Below are 15478 nucleotides of genomic sequence, written 5' to 3' on the forward strand. Positions count from 1 at the left end.
TTCTAGACCTCTTAAGCTTTTAGTTTTCTGCTGGTGTCTATAGAGTGAATTATTCATTGATGGGTTTTGTTTTTTTTTGTTTTTTTTTGTTTTTTTTTTGCCGTACGCGGGCCTCTCACTGCCGTGGCCTCTCCCGTTGCGGAGCACAGGCTCCGGATGCGCAGGCTCAGCGGCCACGGCCCACGGGCCCAGCCGCTCCGGGGCACGAACCCGCGTCCCCTGCATCGGCAGGCGGACTCTCAACCACTGCTCCACCAGGGAAGCCCCATTGATGCTTTTAAGAAGCATTTTGAATGCTATATATGCTAACATCGTCAAAGTGATAATCATTCTTCAGTACTGGAGCGTCTTTACTGGAGATCACCCACAACAGGTCTTTAATCCTGGTTAGGATTTGACTGGTAAAACGGAACTATAAAAAGTACTGGTTTCACCTGGATCTCTTCAAGCTATGGTCCCTTCACCTAGATATAAAGTTTAAGTTATTTTTACATCTGCTAATGACTGAAAGCTAAAAAGAACATGTAGATTTAAATCAACCTCTAAAATAACAGTTTTGAATGAGTTTTTATATAAGATGTGAATTTAGAAGTGACATTTTCCATTTGTAATTTATAGTTAGCAGAAGAAATGGTCAGTATTTAAAACCATGCACTAAAAATATCTCACAGGCAACCTCTAGGCTTTTCAATACTGCAGGTCCCACATATGCTGCTTTAAATATATTTGGAAAATAACCTGTTGATTAGTCATCTGCTTTCCGTGGCTCCCCTTTTATTCCTGGTACATGTAAGTCGGAGCTATTGTTTTTATTAAATCTACCTTTTTAAGGACTAAATGTGGTAGGCAACTCAAAGAATTCTACCATGCTTTCAATATATAAGATTTATCTCTTTTAACAAAGTGAATCAGCTATGTATAGCTGATTCACTTTGTTATAAAGCAGACACTAACACACCATTGTAAAGCAATTATACTCCAATAAAGATGTTAAAAAAATTAAATTAAAAACAAAAATTTCTCTCTTTTGCATTAATTTTTCTCTAAGGCACCTGCTTCAAGGAAATACTGCTTTTTCACATTCTTTCAAATCTAAATCTATTAGATAATCTTTACTGTGTATCCAGAGTATCAGTAGAGAAAACACAACGTAGTTTGTTTAAGCATAACTCACGTGATAGCAACCTCCAAGTCAGTAGATTTTTCTTTCATCAGTTTGTCTAATTATAGTTTTTAAATTGTTATATACCCATGACTTCTTTTTTTTTTTTTTTTGTGGTACGCGGCCCTCTCTCTGTTGTGGCCTCTCCCGTTGTGGAGCACAGGCTCTGGACGCGCAGGCTCAGCGGCCATGGCTCACGGGCCCAGCCACTCCACGGCACATGGGATCTTCCTGGACTGGGGCACGAACCCACGTCCCCTGCATCGGCAGGCAGACTCTCAACCACTGTGCCACCAGGGAAACCCCATGACTTCTTTTTAAAGTAATTGTAACAATCACTATTCTATTGGGTGATATATATTCCCTGGGAATTTCCAAACTTTAAGGGACAATAGAGGTCATTTCACCCACCTGATTCAGGCTTATAGATGAGGAACTGGAAGCACAGGCTTGCCCATTGCTTTGTCTGAGGTTACACCATCTAGTCACATGGCCTCTGGGTTCCCAGAGCAACATCCTTTTTACTAAAGTCCTCTGCCTCTCATGTCACCTAGTAACACCTGTTAGAGGTGAACTCACATTTTGCTTTGTCTGTAAAACGTACCATGATCAAAACTGTAAACTTATTATTGCACACTTTTCTAGGCATATCTGTAGATTCAGGGGAAATGAAAGAAATAGAATGTGAAATAATGAAAGTAGCTACTATGAAAGAGGAATAGCAACATGGAATAAACAGGGAAGTGAATACTGAGATGCTGTCATATGGAGTCCCACTGTGGACCACTAGTCCACTCCTAGGGCTGTTGTTCTGCTTTTTTTTTTTTTTTTTTTTTTTTTTCCTGTACGCGGGCCTCTCACGGTTGTGGCCTCTCCCGCTGCGGAGCACAGGCTCAGCGGCCATGGCTCACGGGCCCAGCCGCTCCGCGGCATGTGGGATCTTCCCAGACCGGGGCACGAACCCGCGTCCCCTGCATCGGCAGGCGGACTCTCAACCACTGCGCCACCAGGGAAGCCCTCTTTTTTTTAAAAATTGAAGTATAGTTGATGTTAACTTCTGCTGTACAGCAAAGTGAGTCAGCTCTCTCCCTCTCTCTCTCTCTCTCTCTCTCTCTCTCTATATATATATATATATATATATATATACACACACAGACACAGACACACACACACACACACACACACACACACACACACACACACATTCTTTTTCATATTCTTTTCGATTATGGTTTATCCCAGGACATTGAATATAGTTCCCTGTGCTATATAGTAGGACCTTGTTGTCCATCCATTCTATATGTAATAGTTTGCATCTACTAACCCCAAACTCTCAGTCCATCCCTCCTCCAGCCCTCTCCCCCTTGGCAACCACAAGTCTGTTCTCTATGTCTGTGAGTCTCTTTCTGTTTTGTAGATAGGTTTATTTGTGCCATATTTTAGATTCCACATATAAGTGATATCATATGCTATTTGTCTTCTCTTTCTGACTTACTTCACTTAGTAAGGTTCATCCTTACTCCAGGTCCATCCATGTTGCTGCAAATGGCATTATTTCATTCTTTTTAATGGCTGAGTAGTATTCCATTGTATATATGTACTGCATCCTCTTTATCTATGGCTGTTCTTCTTCCTTTTTTCTTTTTCAATATTTATTTATTTATTTATTTATTGGCTGCATCAGGTCTTAGTTGCAGCACATGGGATCTTTCGTTGCATCGTGCAGGCTTCTCTCTAGTTGTGGCGCATGGGCTTAGTTGCCCTCCCGCATGTGGGATCTTAGTTCCCCGACCAGGGTGCGAACTGGTGTCCCCTGCATTGCAAGATGGATTCTTAACCACTGGACCACCAGGGAAGTCCCTTTATGGCTGTTCTTCTAACTACAGAAGCCAAAATCAGGACCCAAAAGAAATCAATCAGTGGGACAAATGTTAGTGAGTTTTCTTTTTTCAAGATTACCTCTTAGTTTTTGTGTAACTTGAAGCATGCAGAATGTAGAGGGGAGTATCTGGATTCTTGACCTGGAGATGGGATTAGGAAGATAGATTAGAGCAATTTTGACTAATCTGAGTGTGTTCAGTGCAAGCCTGCTAGGCAGGTTAAAAGTTCTCCTTGCTAAATGTCTTAGCATAAACATCCCCCCAAATATTGTCTCTACCTCCTTCAAGAAGACTTATTCACAAGTAGTTTTCATTAGGTTTTGGGAGAGCGGCACACAGCCTTGAAAACCTGCCCTTGACACTTTGATTTTTCATTCAAACATCTGGACTCAGTCCATATGCTTGCCTTGGATTTAGAGCAATAATGGTTGCATAGAAACACATGGTCTGCCCTCTCCGGTTAAATAATGTCAGGTCTTCACATCCAGGTAAACGACCAGTTGGCGACCATTTCTGTTCTTATTTGCTCTACCTTTAGGTAAAAGAGTCAAAGCTATGCAAGTCTTTCACGCTGAAAGATGGAAGGAAACAAATGGATTTCAGCTGTGGACGTTTTGTGACTTTTCTTTTTGTAACTTGTAAACAAAAGCACTGACTTCTTTCATTCCTGATTTCTCAGTTATCTTTCCGTGTAAGGTGACATGTCTGCCTTTTTGTTTTAGGAATCTTTCGAAGAAATACCAACCTAAAAAGAACTCGAAGGAGGAAGAAGAATACAGGTGTGTTTATCATTGATTGTTATGTGGTAATATCTATATGGCATTGGCGATGATTATAAAGGAAATCTACATATATTTTGTAGATATAATATATCTACAAAAACAAGTTGCCTTCCTCATTCATATCTGTGCCAGTTTTTAAATTGGGGGAAAGACAATAAAAACCTACTCAAATAACTTATACTGAGTCCCTAGACCCATTCCAGATTGTTTCAGTTAAGGTAATTAGGAAAAGCTTAGAATATAATCTAAGCAAATACAGGAAGTGTGGATTATGCACTCTACATCTTGATTTGGTTTTGTAATATCAGGCGTCTCATTCATCCAAGAAGTATGTCTGTTTCGGACAGCAATTAAGACATCTTAACATGAAAAGTCCAAAAGTATTATCTATAATTTAGATCTAAATATCCCTGATATTAGTACCTATAGTACATATATGTATTTTGGGTTATATGTGGGCTATTACCAAAGCCAAATATTGCCTTATGTAGGGCAATTCGGCTTTACACAATGAAAAATGTTTCAGTTGTAATTTATCCTGCGCCATTTTGATGAGAACCCTCTTATGTGTAATGAATTGTCAAGACCCTATGGGAGCTGTATGCAGATTAACCTGATTTTAATTACTCTTTCGCTGGTGGGAAGCAACATGAGAGAGGATGTGCCTCGTTTGAAAAGGAGTGGTGTGCATTCTGTTCTGTAGGTATACAGCATGCAAAGCCTTCCTTTCTACCCTGAATGAGATGAACGATTATGCTGGACAACATGAAGTCATCTCCGAGAACATGACCTCCCAGATCACCATGGAGTTAGCACGCTACGTCCAGGAATTGAAGCAGGAGAGGAAATCGGTAACTAAAATTTGTTTTTTCTTCCTATGAGATGGACCAAAGATGATGGGAATATCCCTACAAGTTTTAAAATTATCAATAAATGGAATCATATGAGATGGTGGGTCTTAAATTGCCACCTTTGAGACACGTATAAACATTCCTGACCCTGTTCGTAGAAAGTGTTTCTATGAACACTGGAGTAATTTAATGAGTAAATTATATAGTAATTTAATGAGTAAATTACTAGTCTTACATCCAATTTCAAGCATCGCTCAGACTTTCTGAAACTCATTTGTGGATCCCAGAATACGAACCCCTTTGAGGAATTTAAATATATTTGCGGCTATCAGATATACAAGAGTAAGCAACACAATATGATGTATGCTGTGTGGAATAAACTGTGTTAAAATAAATGTTATAAGGAGTTCAAAAGAGCCAGAAGGATGACCTCAGTTACAGCCACTCCGTTCCGTGGCTCATTCATTGTCATCTAATGAACAGGGCCTTTTTGTTCCTCTTGTCATCATTACAGTCTTTTCATAGCTTTTGTTGTTAACAAAAGGGAAAAATGTACCCTCAAGTAAAATATATTCATAGTCAAGATTTTGCCCTAAGAGATTTATCATTAAGCCATGGTGGTCTGTATCATTGTACTTTGATCGCCTGTGAGGTGCATAATAATTTGTTAGTAATAAAGTACCAAAGTTGGCCAGTGATATGCTTTTCTATATAAATTTGAGCCCACAGTAATTCTTTTAGTGCTCTGGAGATACGTGAGACAACAAGATCGATAGGTTTCTTGCTGAAATGGTGGAGATATTAAATAATAATGACCAAAATAATTATTTAATTGCAGTTGTGATAGTTTCAACAAAGTACGAGTACATATGTGAGAACATATAAAAAATGGGAACACCTAACATGCTTATGCTCTGGATCATGGGAAAGCTTCCTGGGGGGCTTGACAGTTAAGGCTTTAACAGGACTTGAGGGACAAGTAGGAGTTGCATGGGACAAACATTCAATAGAGGGAGCAGCTGTGCAAAGGCCCTGAGACAGGAAGGTGTTTGGAACATCTGAGGAGTTTAGTTCTTTCTGAACTATAAATATGTAGCAAATAGCTTTGGGTATGTTTAGAAGTTAGGAAGAGATATATGCCTTAGGATCAACCCATTGAATTACAAAAAGAGTTAATACACTGAGCTGATGTTTTTATCTATTCACATTAAAGCAGTGATTACCATGCAGGCACAATTTTGCTCCCCGCCCCAGCAAACATTTGTCAATGTCTGGAGACATTTTTGGTTGTTAGGGGCATTATAGCTGGGGGGTTGCTACTGGCATCTAGTGGGTAGAACCCAAAGGTGCTGCTAAACATCCTATAACACAAAGAACAGCCTCCACGACAAAGAATTGCCTGGTCCAAAATGTCCATAGGGGCTGAGAAACCCTGCACCAGAGCTCCAATTCGGTGACAGTATCTATAGACCATGGAGACTGGTCTTTTATAAGAAAAGGAGAGCTTTTCTTTTACATGATGGAAAGGAAGAAGTGAAACAGAATATTAAGGTTTGGAATTAAGCAAAATACCTAATATAATCATTAAGTAAACACAGTAAATCTGAACACGATGCTGGACTACTTCCCTGGTTCCTGACTTTCCCTTGACCTTGCAAAGTTTATACCTTCTTCTTATTTGTTACTTTGGTCAGTGGCTTGTGTCTCTTGCTGACCTTCCTTCACTCATATAGTTTAACATTTTAGCCAACACCCTAAACAAAAACTCTGTGTATTTACCTTAGTAGCAATCATTAATTGTATTTCTGGAGTGAATCATGAAATGTGAAGCCCATATAACTTGGCCTCCTCCTACTTTTTTTGAATTCTCCCCCTCCAACCACGTGGCCTTCTTACCCTGTGCGATCCAGCCCCAGGGCCTTTGCACTGGCCTTTCTCGCCTTGGTAAGCTTTTCCCCCAGGTATCTGCAGAACTCACTTCCTGACTTCTTTCTCAGGAGTATCATCTCGTGGAGGTCTATCTTGTTTACCTTATTTAAAATTACAAAGTCCCCCCACCTTCTCCACCCCATTTCTACCACGTCCCCCTGCTTTATTTTTCTTTAGTACTTAACCAGCACCTAACATTTTATGTATTTACTTGTTTGTTTTACTTTCACCCCACGCTGTAAGCTCCACTAGGGCAAGAATTTTCTTGTCCACTGTTGTATTCTCAGTCCCTGGAACGGTGCCCAGTGTGGCACAAAGCAGGCTCTCGATCAATACTCTTGGAGTGAAAGAAAGAATTGAGAAGTAGAAGCAGCCTTCTTCGACATAGCTTAGTTCTCAGTTAGACTTTGTCTTACTAGTTGCAGAGCCTTGTATTTCTTTGCTGTGTTATGATTGTGTCCTTCTGTTTTATTTACTCACTGGTAATCATGTCTTTTTTACAGTCTGTCATGTCTGTATTTTGAATTCTTTTTCTTTTTTAATTAAAAATTATAGGAATTTAATGAGTAAATTATAGGTGGTGCAGACACAGGTTAAATAATATCTTGCCATGCATAGTGTTCCTTTTATTTTAAGGGGAATTACACGTACACTTCTCTGAGTCAGATGTTCTGTTGAGAGGAGCTGTAAACAGTATGCTGTCTTAAAGCCTTTTGTAATTCTATTGAGATGAAAATTTAAGAAATTGTGAAACCTTTTAAAATTCTAGAAAGAATATCAGTAAGTACATTTGTGGTGTTTTAATATCACGCATCATGAACATTTCTGCTTTGCTTATTATGTGGGTAATAGCTACCGTTATTTTGAATGACTGCATGATGTGGCATTGTGTTGATGTTCTCTGATTTCTAAAATTACTCTCATAATATTGGATATTTAACTGTTTGGCCTCAAGTGTTTGTTTTTGTTTTTTGTTTTTTTTGTGTGGTACGCGGGCCTCTCACTGTTGTGGCCTTTCCCGTTGCGGAGCACAGGCTCCGGACGTGCAGGCTCAGCGGCCATGGCTCACGGGCCCAGCCGCTCCGCGGCATGTGGGATCTTCCCAGACCGGGGCACGAACCCGCGTCCCCTGCATCGGCAGGCGGACTCTCAACCACTGCGCCACAGAGAAGCCCCTCAAGTGTTCGTTTTTACAGGTTATAATAACTGACTTCTATCCTCACAGCATCCCTGGGGTAGGGGGAGGGCCGTTATCTTATACATTGTGCTCATTATCTTACATTTTGCTAGCAGGCAGCCCACGTCTCAGGGCAGCGTGCATTCACACACATGCTCTGGTTCCCACTGAGTTATTTTCTGGATCTTACACCCCAGGATGCTGGGCTGACTGGTGTGAAGGTCTCCATCAGCAGTCAGCTGTAGAAAGGGCTCCTTGAGATCATCTCATACTATGCAGTGTTTCTCCTTGCAACCTTTCACCTTTGGCTACCCTGACTTTTCTTAGTAAGTGATCTAATTTTCATAAGGATGACTGTCAAAACCACAGTAGAATGTGATGGCTTCCACTTTCTGGTGATGGTACTTATCAGCAGAAGTGCCACAACAGAGCGAGAGCCCAAATCCAGCTCTTCTGGGGTCAAATCCAGTTGCTGCTTCGATGCGGGACCATGAAGGGCTGACAGTGAACTTCAGATCTTCTTTAGAGGAGAGGAGAGCCTCAATCAGCAGTATGTCCAGAGAGCCGCAGCTCCCGGCCGTCAGGGAGGAGAGGAAGGGACCCAGGCTCTGCAGTCAACAAACCCACTCAGGACTCCGGCAGCCCCACCAGCTAGGAAACCTTAGGCAGGTTATATAACTCTCTGAGCAGCCAGTTCTGCATCTGTAACTGAGGCTGATTATAATAAACCACCTTCCCGAGTTCAGGGGAGGATCGCAAGAAGCCAGGTGCAAACCGCCCAGCACCACATTCTGTGTATTGATGTATAGGCACTGCATATCTGGTACCTTCCATCAGGTCATTCTGTTTCTCAATACAGAATCTCCTTTCTACTCCAGAAAGGGTTTGATCAGGGTTTATTACAGAAAACAGGAGCAGATACAGGTCTCCTTGTGACCATATGTCATAACAATATTGTCCATAACAGGACCAGTCTAAAAAATGTTGAATTGGCTGACGGCATTGAAAACAAGCCGCTTTTAAAATTTTAGGTCGAGTTACTGTTTCTCATGGCTGACTAGAAATAGTGTCTTGTTTAAGTACCATTCTTAACCATCAGCCTAATATATTTTGGGCCATTTGATACAGTGGCGAAATCCTCCCTGCCCAAAGGGATGATTTAGAATTTACAGGATTACTGCTGGATCTCGTTACTGCATATAGAGAGGATTTCCAAGTTCAGTTCAGAATACTAGTAGAAAATTACTTTTCATATAGATTTTGCGATATTTCGTTAGATGAATCTCTAACAAGAGTGCCTGGTGAGAAATAGCTCACCATGCAAAAGATGAGGTTTCCTTCCTTTTTTGAATGGATTTGAAAGGAAGTAGAAGACAGTAACATAGTGGGAGAGATGGATATTCTCCTTGCCTCTGAGGCCATATCATGCTCCTGGGCCAGCTGTTTGATCGTAAACAAAAGCTTAAAGTCTTAAAGGTGTAACTGATTCACTTTCCTGTACAGCAGAAGCTAACACAAGATTGTAAATCAACTGTACTCCAATAAAAATTAATTTTAAAAACTCTTGAAGTCTTAAAAGTAAAGTAGGGTAGTACTTGTTGTTCATGTTTTTGGGAGAAAGGATGATTTTTTAAATTTATTTTATTTTTTATTGAAGTGTAGTTGATTTACAATGTTATGCCAGTCTCTGCTGTACAACAAAGTGACTCAGTTACACACACGTATATATACATTGCTTTTGGGACTTCCCTGGCGGTCCAGTGGTTAAGGCTCTGCGCTTCTGCAGCAGGGGGCACAGGTTTGACCCCTGGTCGGGGAACTAAGATCCCACATGCCACGCGGTGAGGCCAAAAAAAAAAAAAAAGCGTGAAAAGACTTTGTCAACATAAAAAAAAAATTCTTTCCCATTATGGTTTATCCCAGGAGATTGGATATAGTTCCCTGTGCTATACAGTAGGACCTTGTTGTTCATCCATTCTAAATGTAATAGTTTGCATCCACTAAACCCCAAACTCCCAGTCCATCCCTCTCCCTCCCCACCACACCACCCCTGCCCCCCCATCCCTGGCTTCATTCTCTATGTCTGTGAGTCTGTTTCTGTTTTGTAGATAGGTTCACTTGTGCCGTATTTTAGATTCTACATAAAAGTGATATCATATGGTATTTGTCTTTCTCTTTCTGACTTACTTCACATAGTACGATAATCTCTAGGTCCATCCATGCTGCTGCAGATGGCATTATTTCGTTCTTTTTTTATGGCTGAGTAGTATTCCATTGTATATATGTATCACCTCTTCTTTATCCATTCATCTGCTGTTGGACATTTAGGTTGTTTCCATGTTTTGGCTATTGTGAATAGTGCTGCTGTGAACATAGGGGTGCGTGTATCTTTTTGAATTACAGTTTTGTCCCGGTATATGCCCAGGAGTGGAATTGCTGGATCATATGGTAGTTCTATTTTTAGTTTTCTGAGGAACGTCCATACTGTCTTCCATAATGGCTGCACCAGCTTACATTCCCACCAGCAGAGTAGGAGGGCTCCCTTTTCTCCACACCCTCTCCAGCGTTTGTTATTTGTAGACTTGAGAAAATATGATTTTTATGCAGCAGTTTCCACATATGCTATGTTCTCCTATTACAGTGCAGCTCACTCACATAATATTATAAATAACCAGTGTTGCTCCTGACACACAAAAATCCATTTGCTCGTTTTGATGAGAATATGTTGGTTTTGTAAAAGGAAATTCTTTAAAAGAGAGCTCTGACTTGCCATTTGCAAGAGCACAGCCGTTGAGGTTCTTTCCAAAGCCTGGTGTTCAAGCCACCAGCAGTTCTCATTAGGAAACACCAACACTCCTGGAAGCCTGAGAGGAGGGGGGCTCTTAATTTCTTCACCTCATGGGCTCCACTTAAGGCAACTGTATTTTTGGCAAGATGCTCACCTTCTCTTTAGAGGTAATGGACTCAGTGGCCAGTCCTTGGGGTGAATATAAGTCAAAGTACACAGTGACCGTTCTTACAGGAAGTACAAGATTCCTCATCTCTTTAAGCTGACCACATACAATAAGAACGTCTGTTTCTTTTGTTTACTTTCCCTTTTTAAGGGGAGTTGCTGTGATTCATTGATTAGTTACCAAAGTTTTTAAAGAATGTTACTAAAACTCTGAATTAAAGAACAAAAACTCACAATCCTTATCAGTCAAAAGCATCATTTTTCCAAGTTTCCTTCTGGATGTCATTTATAGATATATAGATAGTTATTTATATAGAGAAGTACTGATATCCTCTATATATGGATATAATACACATATAATATTTAAGAGTATTAGTCCTAGTATAGGTATAATTTGTTTTTCTTTATTCCCCATTCAATATCATAAACACTTTATATGTTTCTACATGAAAATATATAGTTTTCATAATTAGAATTTTAGTGGCTATGTATTATTCTAACACATAATTCACTTAACTAATTATTGTTTGATCATAGGCTATTAGTGGTTTCTGATTATTTATTTAGTTATTTAGTTGGTTATATAAATCATACTGCCGTGAATTCTTTACTTCTGTAGCTGTTTTCTTTGTGTGTGGGGTGGGGATTATTTCTCCAAGCTAAATTCCCAGAAATGAGACTATGAGGTCAAAGCAGACCAGATTCATGGTCCTTGGTTAAACTTTGGCCATTTGTGAGATTGATGGTCTTTAAAAGAAGAAAAGATGAGATTCCCAAATTGCTGAAAGGATCAACGTGGGTGTGAATTGGCTTATCTGAGATGTGGGTAATTCAGAGCTGCTATCAGATAGATTCCTCTGAAAGAACTATTATAAATATGCTCTTACTAGCAATTTTTGCACTCTGAATCAAGTTATTAAAGAATTTTAGAGAGAGAGGTTCAGCTCCAACCTTTGAGTCTGTGTAGGGTTATCTGCAGTGGTCACCACTAACTACATATGAGGGATTTATGGGGATTTATAGCTCCAGGAGGGGAATGCGGAGGTTCCAGCCAACATTTACTGGAACCTCCAACTACATTTCTCCTGGCACGTGGAAGGAACGCTTGATTACGAAATGTTGGCCAGGAGCAGAATCACTTTTTGGCAATGGTTATCTGAAGAGTTCTGGAGGAAATAATTATACCTTCAGTGACTCACTAAAAATTTTTATAAATCTCAGATAATGCTTGCAAGACCCCACATTACTGAGAATTGACAATATGAAAATTTCCCCCAAGGTTTTGGAAATGTTTAAAAGTGGATACTAAAAGCCACACATTTACACAGTGGTTAAGAATCTGCCTGCCAATGCAGGGGATACGAGTTCGAGCCCTGGTCCGGGAAGATCCCACGTGCCGCGGAGCAACTAAGCCCGTGCGCCACAGCTACTGAGCCCGCGAGCCACAACTACTGAAGCCCACGTGCCACGACTACTGAAGCCCGTGTGCCTAGAGCCCGTGCTCCACAACAAGAGAAGCCACTGCAATGAGAAGCCCGCGCACCGCAACGAAGAGTAGCCCCCCCTTGCTGCAACTAGAGAAGGCCCATGTGCAGCAACAAAGACCCAACCCAGCCACAAATAAATAAATAAATAAATAAATAAAATTTTAAAATAAATAAATAAAATAAAAGCCACACATTTAAAAGTTTAGGTATTGGCTATATCCTATTTATGAAACTTACGAAGAGGCTTAATTTCCTACGAGGCAGTTCTGCGCCCAGACTGACTCTAATATGTTTAGAACATGTTTTGGTTTTTTGGTTGGTCTTTGTTGGTTTGTTTGTTTTTTGGCTGCACTGTGCCATGCAGCTTGTGGGATCTCAGTTTCCTGACCTGGGCCACGGCAGTGAAAGTGCTGAATCCTAACCACTGGACCACCAGGGCACTCCCTAGAACATGTTTTTATAAGAGATGATAGCAAAGGGACAAAACTTAGCATGAAGGAAAGCAAAAAGTAAAAGGAGCTTATCTATATGACCAAGCTAATTACAAATCTGTTTTTGATTTATTCAGTCCTATTGAGATTCAACTGTGGATACTCTGTTATAAAGCCAGAACCTGTAGGAAGAAAACACAGGAAAGCAAGGCAGATCTTAGATTTCATGATCTGGAAAAGAAGCAGCGGGTCTAAAGAGCTGTTCTTCCTTACTGGTGTTACAGCATTTATTTAAATAAATCAAAAAGTGGGAAACCCTATAAAAGTTGTTGGTCTTCTGCGTGTCACGCTTATACAGCACCCACTAATATCCCCTGGTTTAACGTATGTCTAGAAGGTGTATTTTGTTTTGTTCTGTTCTCTTTGTTTTCAAAGAACATGTGATAGCGGCAATCAATTAATTAACACCCTGTCCCCACTGTGGTTCTGTCACTGCAAAACCATTGGCCTGGTGAACCAAAGAAATTTTATTTTCTCATTTATGGGGTAACATACTTAATTATCAGGATCCTTAAATTCTGTCCTTGATTTCCTGGATTTGAAATGTGACTTTGGGTTTTGTATTTCCCCCTTGTAAGTTAGAATGAGACCTTCTTTTTCTTCTAAAAAGTATGAGAATTTCTTGACTACTGTGGTGTATCTCACCTGACTCTCCTATATCCAGTCATCTCCCCTTAAATGTCCGATATAGCATCACCCATCACCCATGTCTACACCGCTGTCAGCAGAGGCCCTGGAGCCCGGCAATAGTGTGAAAGATGCCCCAGAGTTGTGCAATGCGGTGGCCCTGTCAACCTGTCCAAAACAAACTTTGGATTCCCCAAAGTTTATCCTTTATCATGCCCCATTCCGAACTGCAATTCCTGACATCTGTGAATGGCAGTCCTTTTTAACCCAGTTGGTCTGGCCAAAAACGTGGGGCACCCAGGACTTACTTTTCCCTTATGCCCCATCTTCTGTCTAATGTCAAGTCCTGTCGGCTCCCCCTTCAGTAATTGTTCTGAATCCAAACACTTCTCACCACATCTAGTCTCTCATCATCTCTCATCTGGAGGACTGTCCTAAGCCTTTTATTTTTAACTCATCTCTGCTTCCAGGCTTGCCCCATGGTCCATGATCCAGCCCCCCATCTCCATCTCCACCACCAGCTCATCCTTAGGCAGGTGGTCCCCATCCTCCTGCCTGGTCCCCCTGCACCTCCTGCCCCCATTCAGTCCATTCTCCATACAGCAGCCAGCGCAACCTTGTGATCGTGCAAATCAGACCATGTCCCTTCCCTTAAAATTTCCAGTAGCTTTCCATTGTGCTCACGTGGCTTGGGAGGCTGTCCACGGTCTAGCCCTTGCCTTCTTCTGCCTTATCCTTCCTCTCAGTCTAATTGCACTGGCTTCTAGCTGTTCCTTGGATACACCAAGCCCTTTCCCACTTCAAAGCATCTGCATTAGCTGTTCCTGCTGCTTGGAAGGGTGTTTCCGAGAACTTTGCAATTTCACTCCTACGCTTTATTCAAGTCTCTGCTCAAGCATCCTCCCAGACCGCCCTATCTAAATGCTGCCTGCACCCACACCCATTCCTCTTTAGTTCCTTACCCTCTTTCTCTTACTGCTGTGTCCACTATTTCACTAGGAAAGGGGCTTTGTTTTATTCACAAGTAAAGCAACACCCTGCACATGTGGGTGTGGAATTAACACCTGCCATTGAACGATTTGAGTTAGATTTTAAGATCTTTCAGCCCAAGGAAGGATTACTGTCCCGAAAGTTTCACCCATCAGCCTCGCACTCTACCTAAAATCCTTATTAAGGGTGATTTTCCTTGTTTTGGTTTGGAAGAACAGTTTCATACCCTTGCAAGAGGTCAAGTGAGGAGTCTGAGTCATTTGCTGCTTAATACTGATCATCTGAAGATCCTTTCATCCCGAGTTAACCGGGATTCTTCAGAGGAATTAGAATTTTAAGGGATGTGAAAGAAGGGATCCTTTTGAAGAACAGTTTAAAAAAGACGACTGGAGTCTAGGTAAAAAGTGTGGATGTGGGGAATTCCCTGGCGGTCCAGTGGTTAGGACTCAGTGCTCTCACTGCCGAGGCCTGGGGTTCTGTCCCTGGTCGGGGAACTAAGATCCCACAAGCTGCACGGCAAAGCCAAGAAAAAAAAAAGTGTGGATATGGGGAGAGTGCTGGGGAGTAAAAGCCAGCATGAGAATAAGAGGGTCGGTGGGGTAAGGGCACAGCAGGAGAGGGGATGAAGGAAACTTGGCCAGGGCTGCTGGACCTGGACCTGGACTCGGCGGGGGGTGGCGGGGGGGTGGGGGGGGGTTGCCCAGTGCCTGGATGGTCAGTGTTACGGGGGGAAGTTAAATAACTGAAAACATGGCACGGGGAGACAGGCAGTTTTAGGAACTTTAAACAAGTTCATGGAGAAGATATTTTTATTATAAATGAATTTGGGGGAAACAGGCCTTACTGAAGAAAAGCAGAACGCAACTCCTGTCAGGAACGTTTATGGTTTGGGACTTCAGTGAGGTGACAGAATGCTCCCTTGAGGAGGTCTGAAGATGCTTCACAGCTTTCCTACACGGTCCACATGAAGATCTACACACACAGATTTATCGCTACGTTAATTAATCCTGAGTCAGGCTTAGAAGCTGCTCGTACTCAAACTCACCACATTGTAGGTTTTGAGGAAATTCTAATATTTGTCACAGACATATTTTCTGGAAGCTCCTTTTCTCTTGGCCTTTTCAAGTTTTTGTGTTCCTTTGTTTTCAT

At 41.4% G+C, this 15478-nt stretch overlaps 1 protein-coding gene across 8 annotated transcripts in view; it reads left to right on the plus strand.

Moving 5' to 3' along the window:
* FNBP1 (formin binding protein 1) overlaps positions 1 to 15478 on the plus strand; it is a 141232-nt gene that overhangs the window by 60071 nt on the left and 65683 nt on the right. For 7 of the 8 annotated variants that reach the window (XM_032634750.1, XM_032634745.1, XM_032634747.1 and 4 more), the window contains exons 3-4: positions 3765 to 3821; positions 4528 to 4675. In XM_032634750.1, the coding sequence (XP_032490641.1) occupies positions 3765 to 3821; positions 4528 to 4675 (205 nt within the window). Of the gene's footprint in view, positions 1 to 3764; positions 3822 to 4502; positions 4676 to 15478 lie in introns of all 8 variants that reach the window. The other variant, XM_032634753.1, reaches the window with a different exon arrangement.

The sequence above is a fragment of the Phocoena sinus genome, chromosome 6, assembly GCF_008692025.1.
Source record: "Phocoena sinus isolate mPhoSin1 chromosome 6, mPhoSin1.pri, whole genome shotgun sequence".
Taxonomy (NCBI): domain Eukaryota; kingdom Metazoa; phylum Chordata; class Mammalia; order Artiodactyla; family Phocoenidae; genus Phocoena; species Phocoena sinus.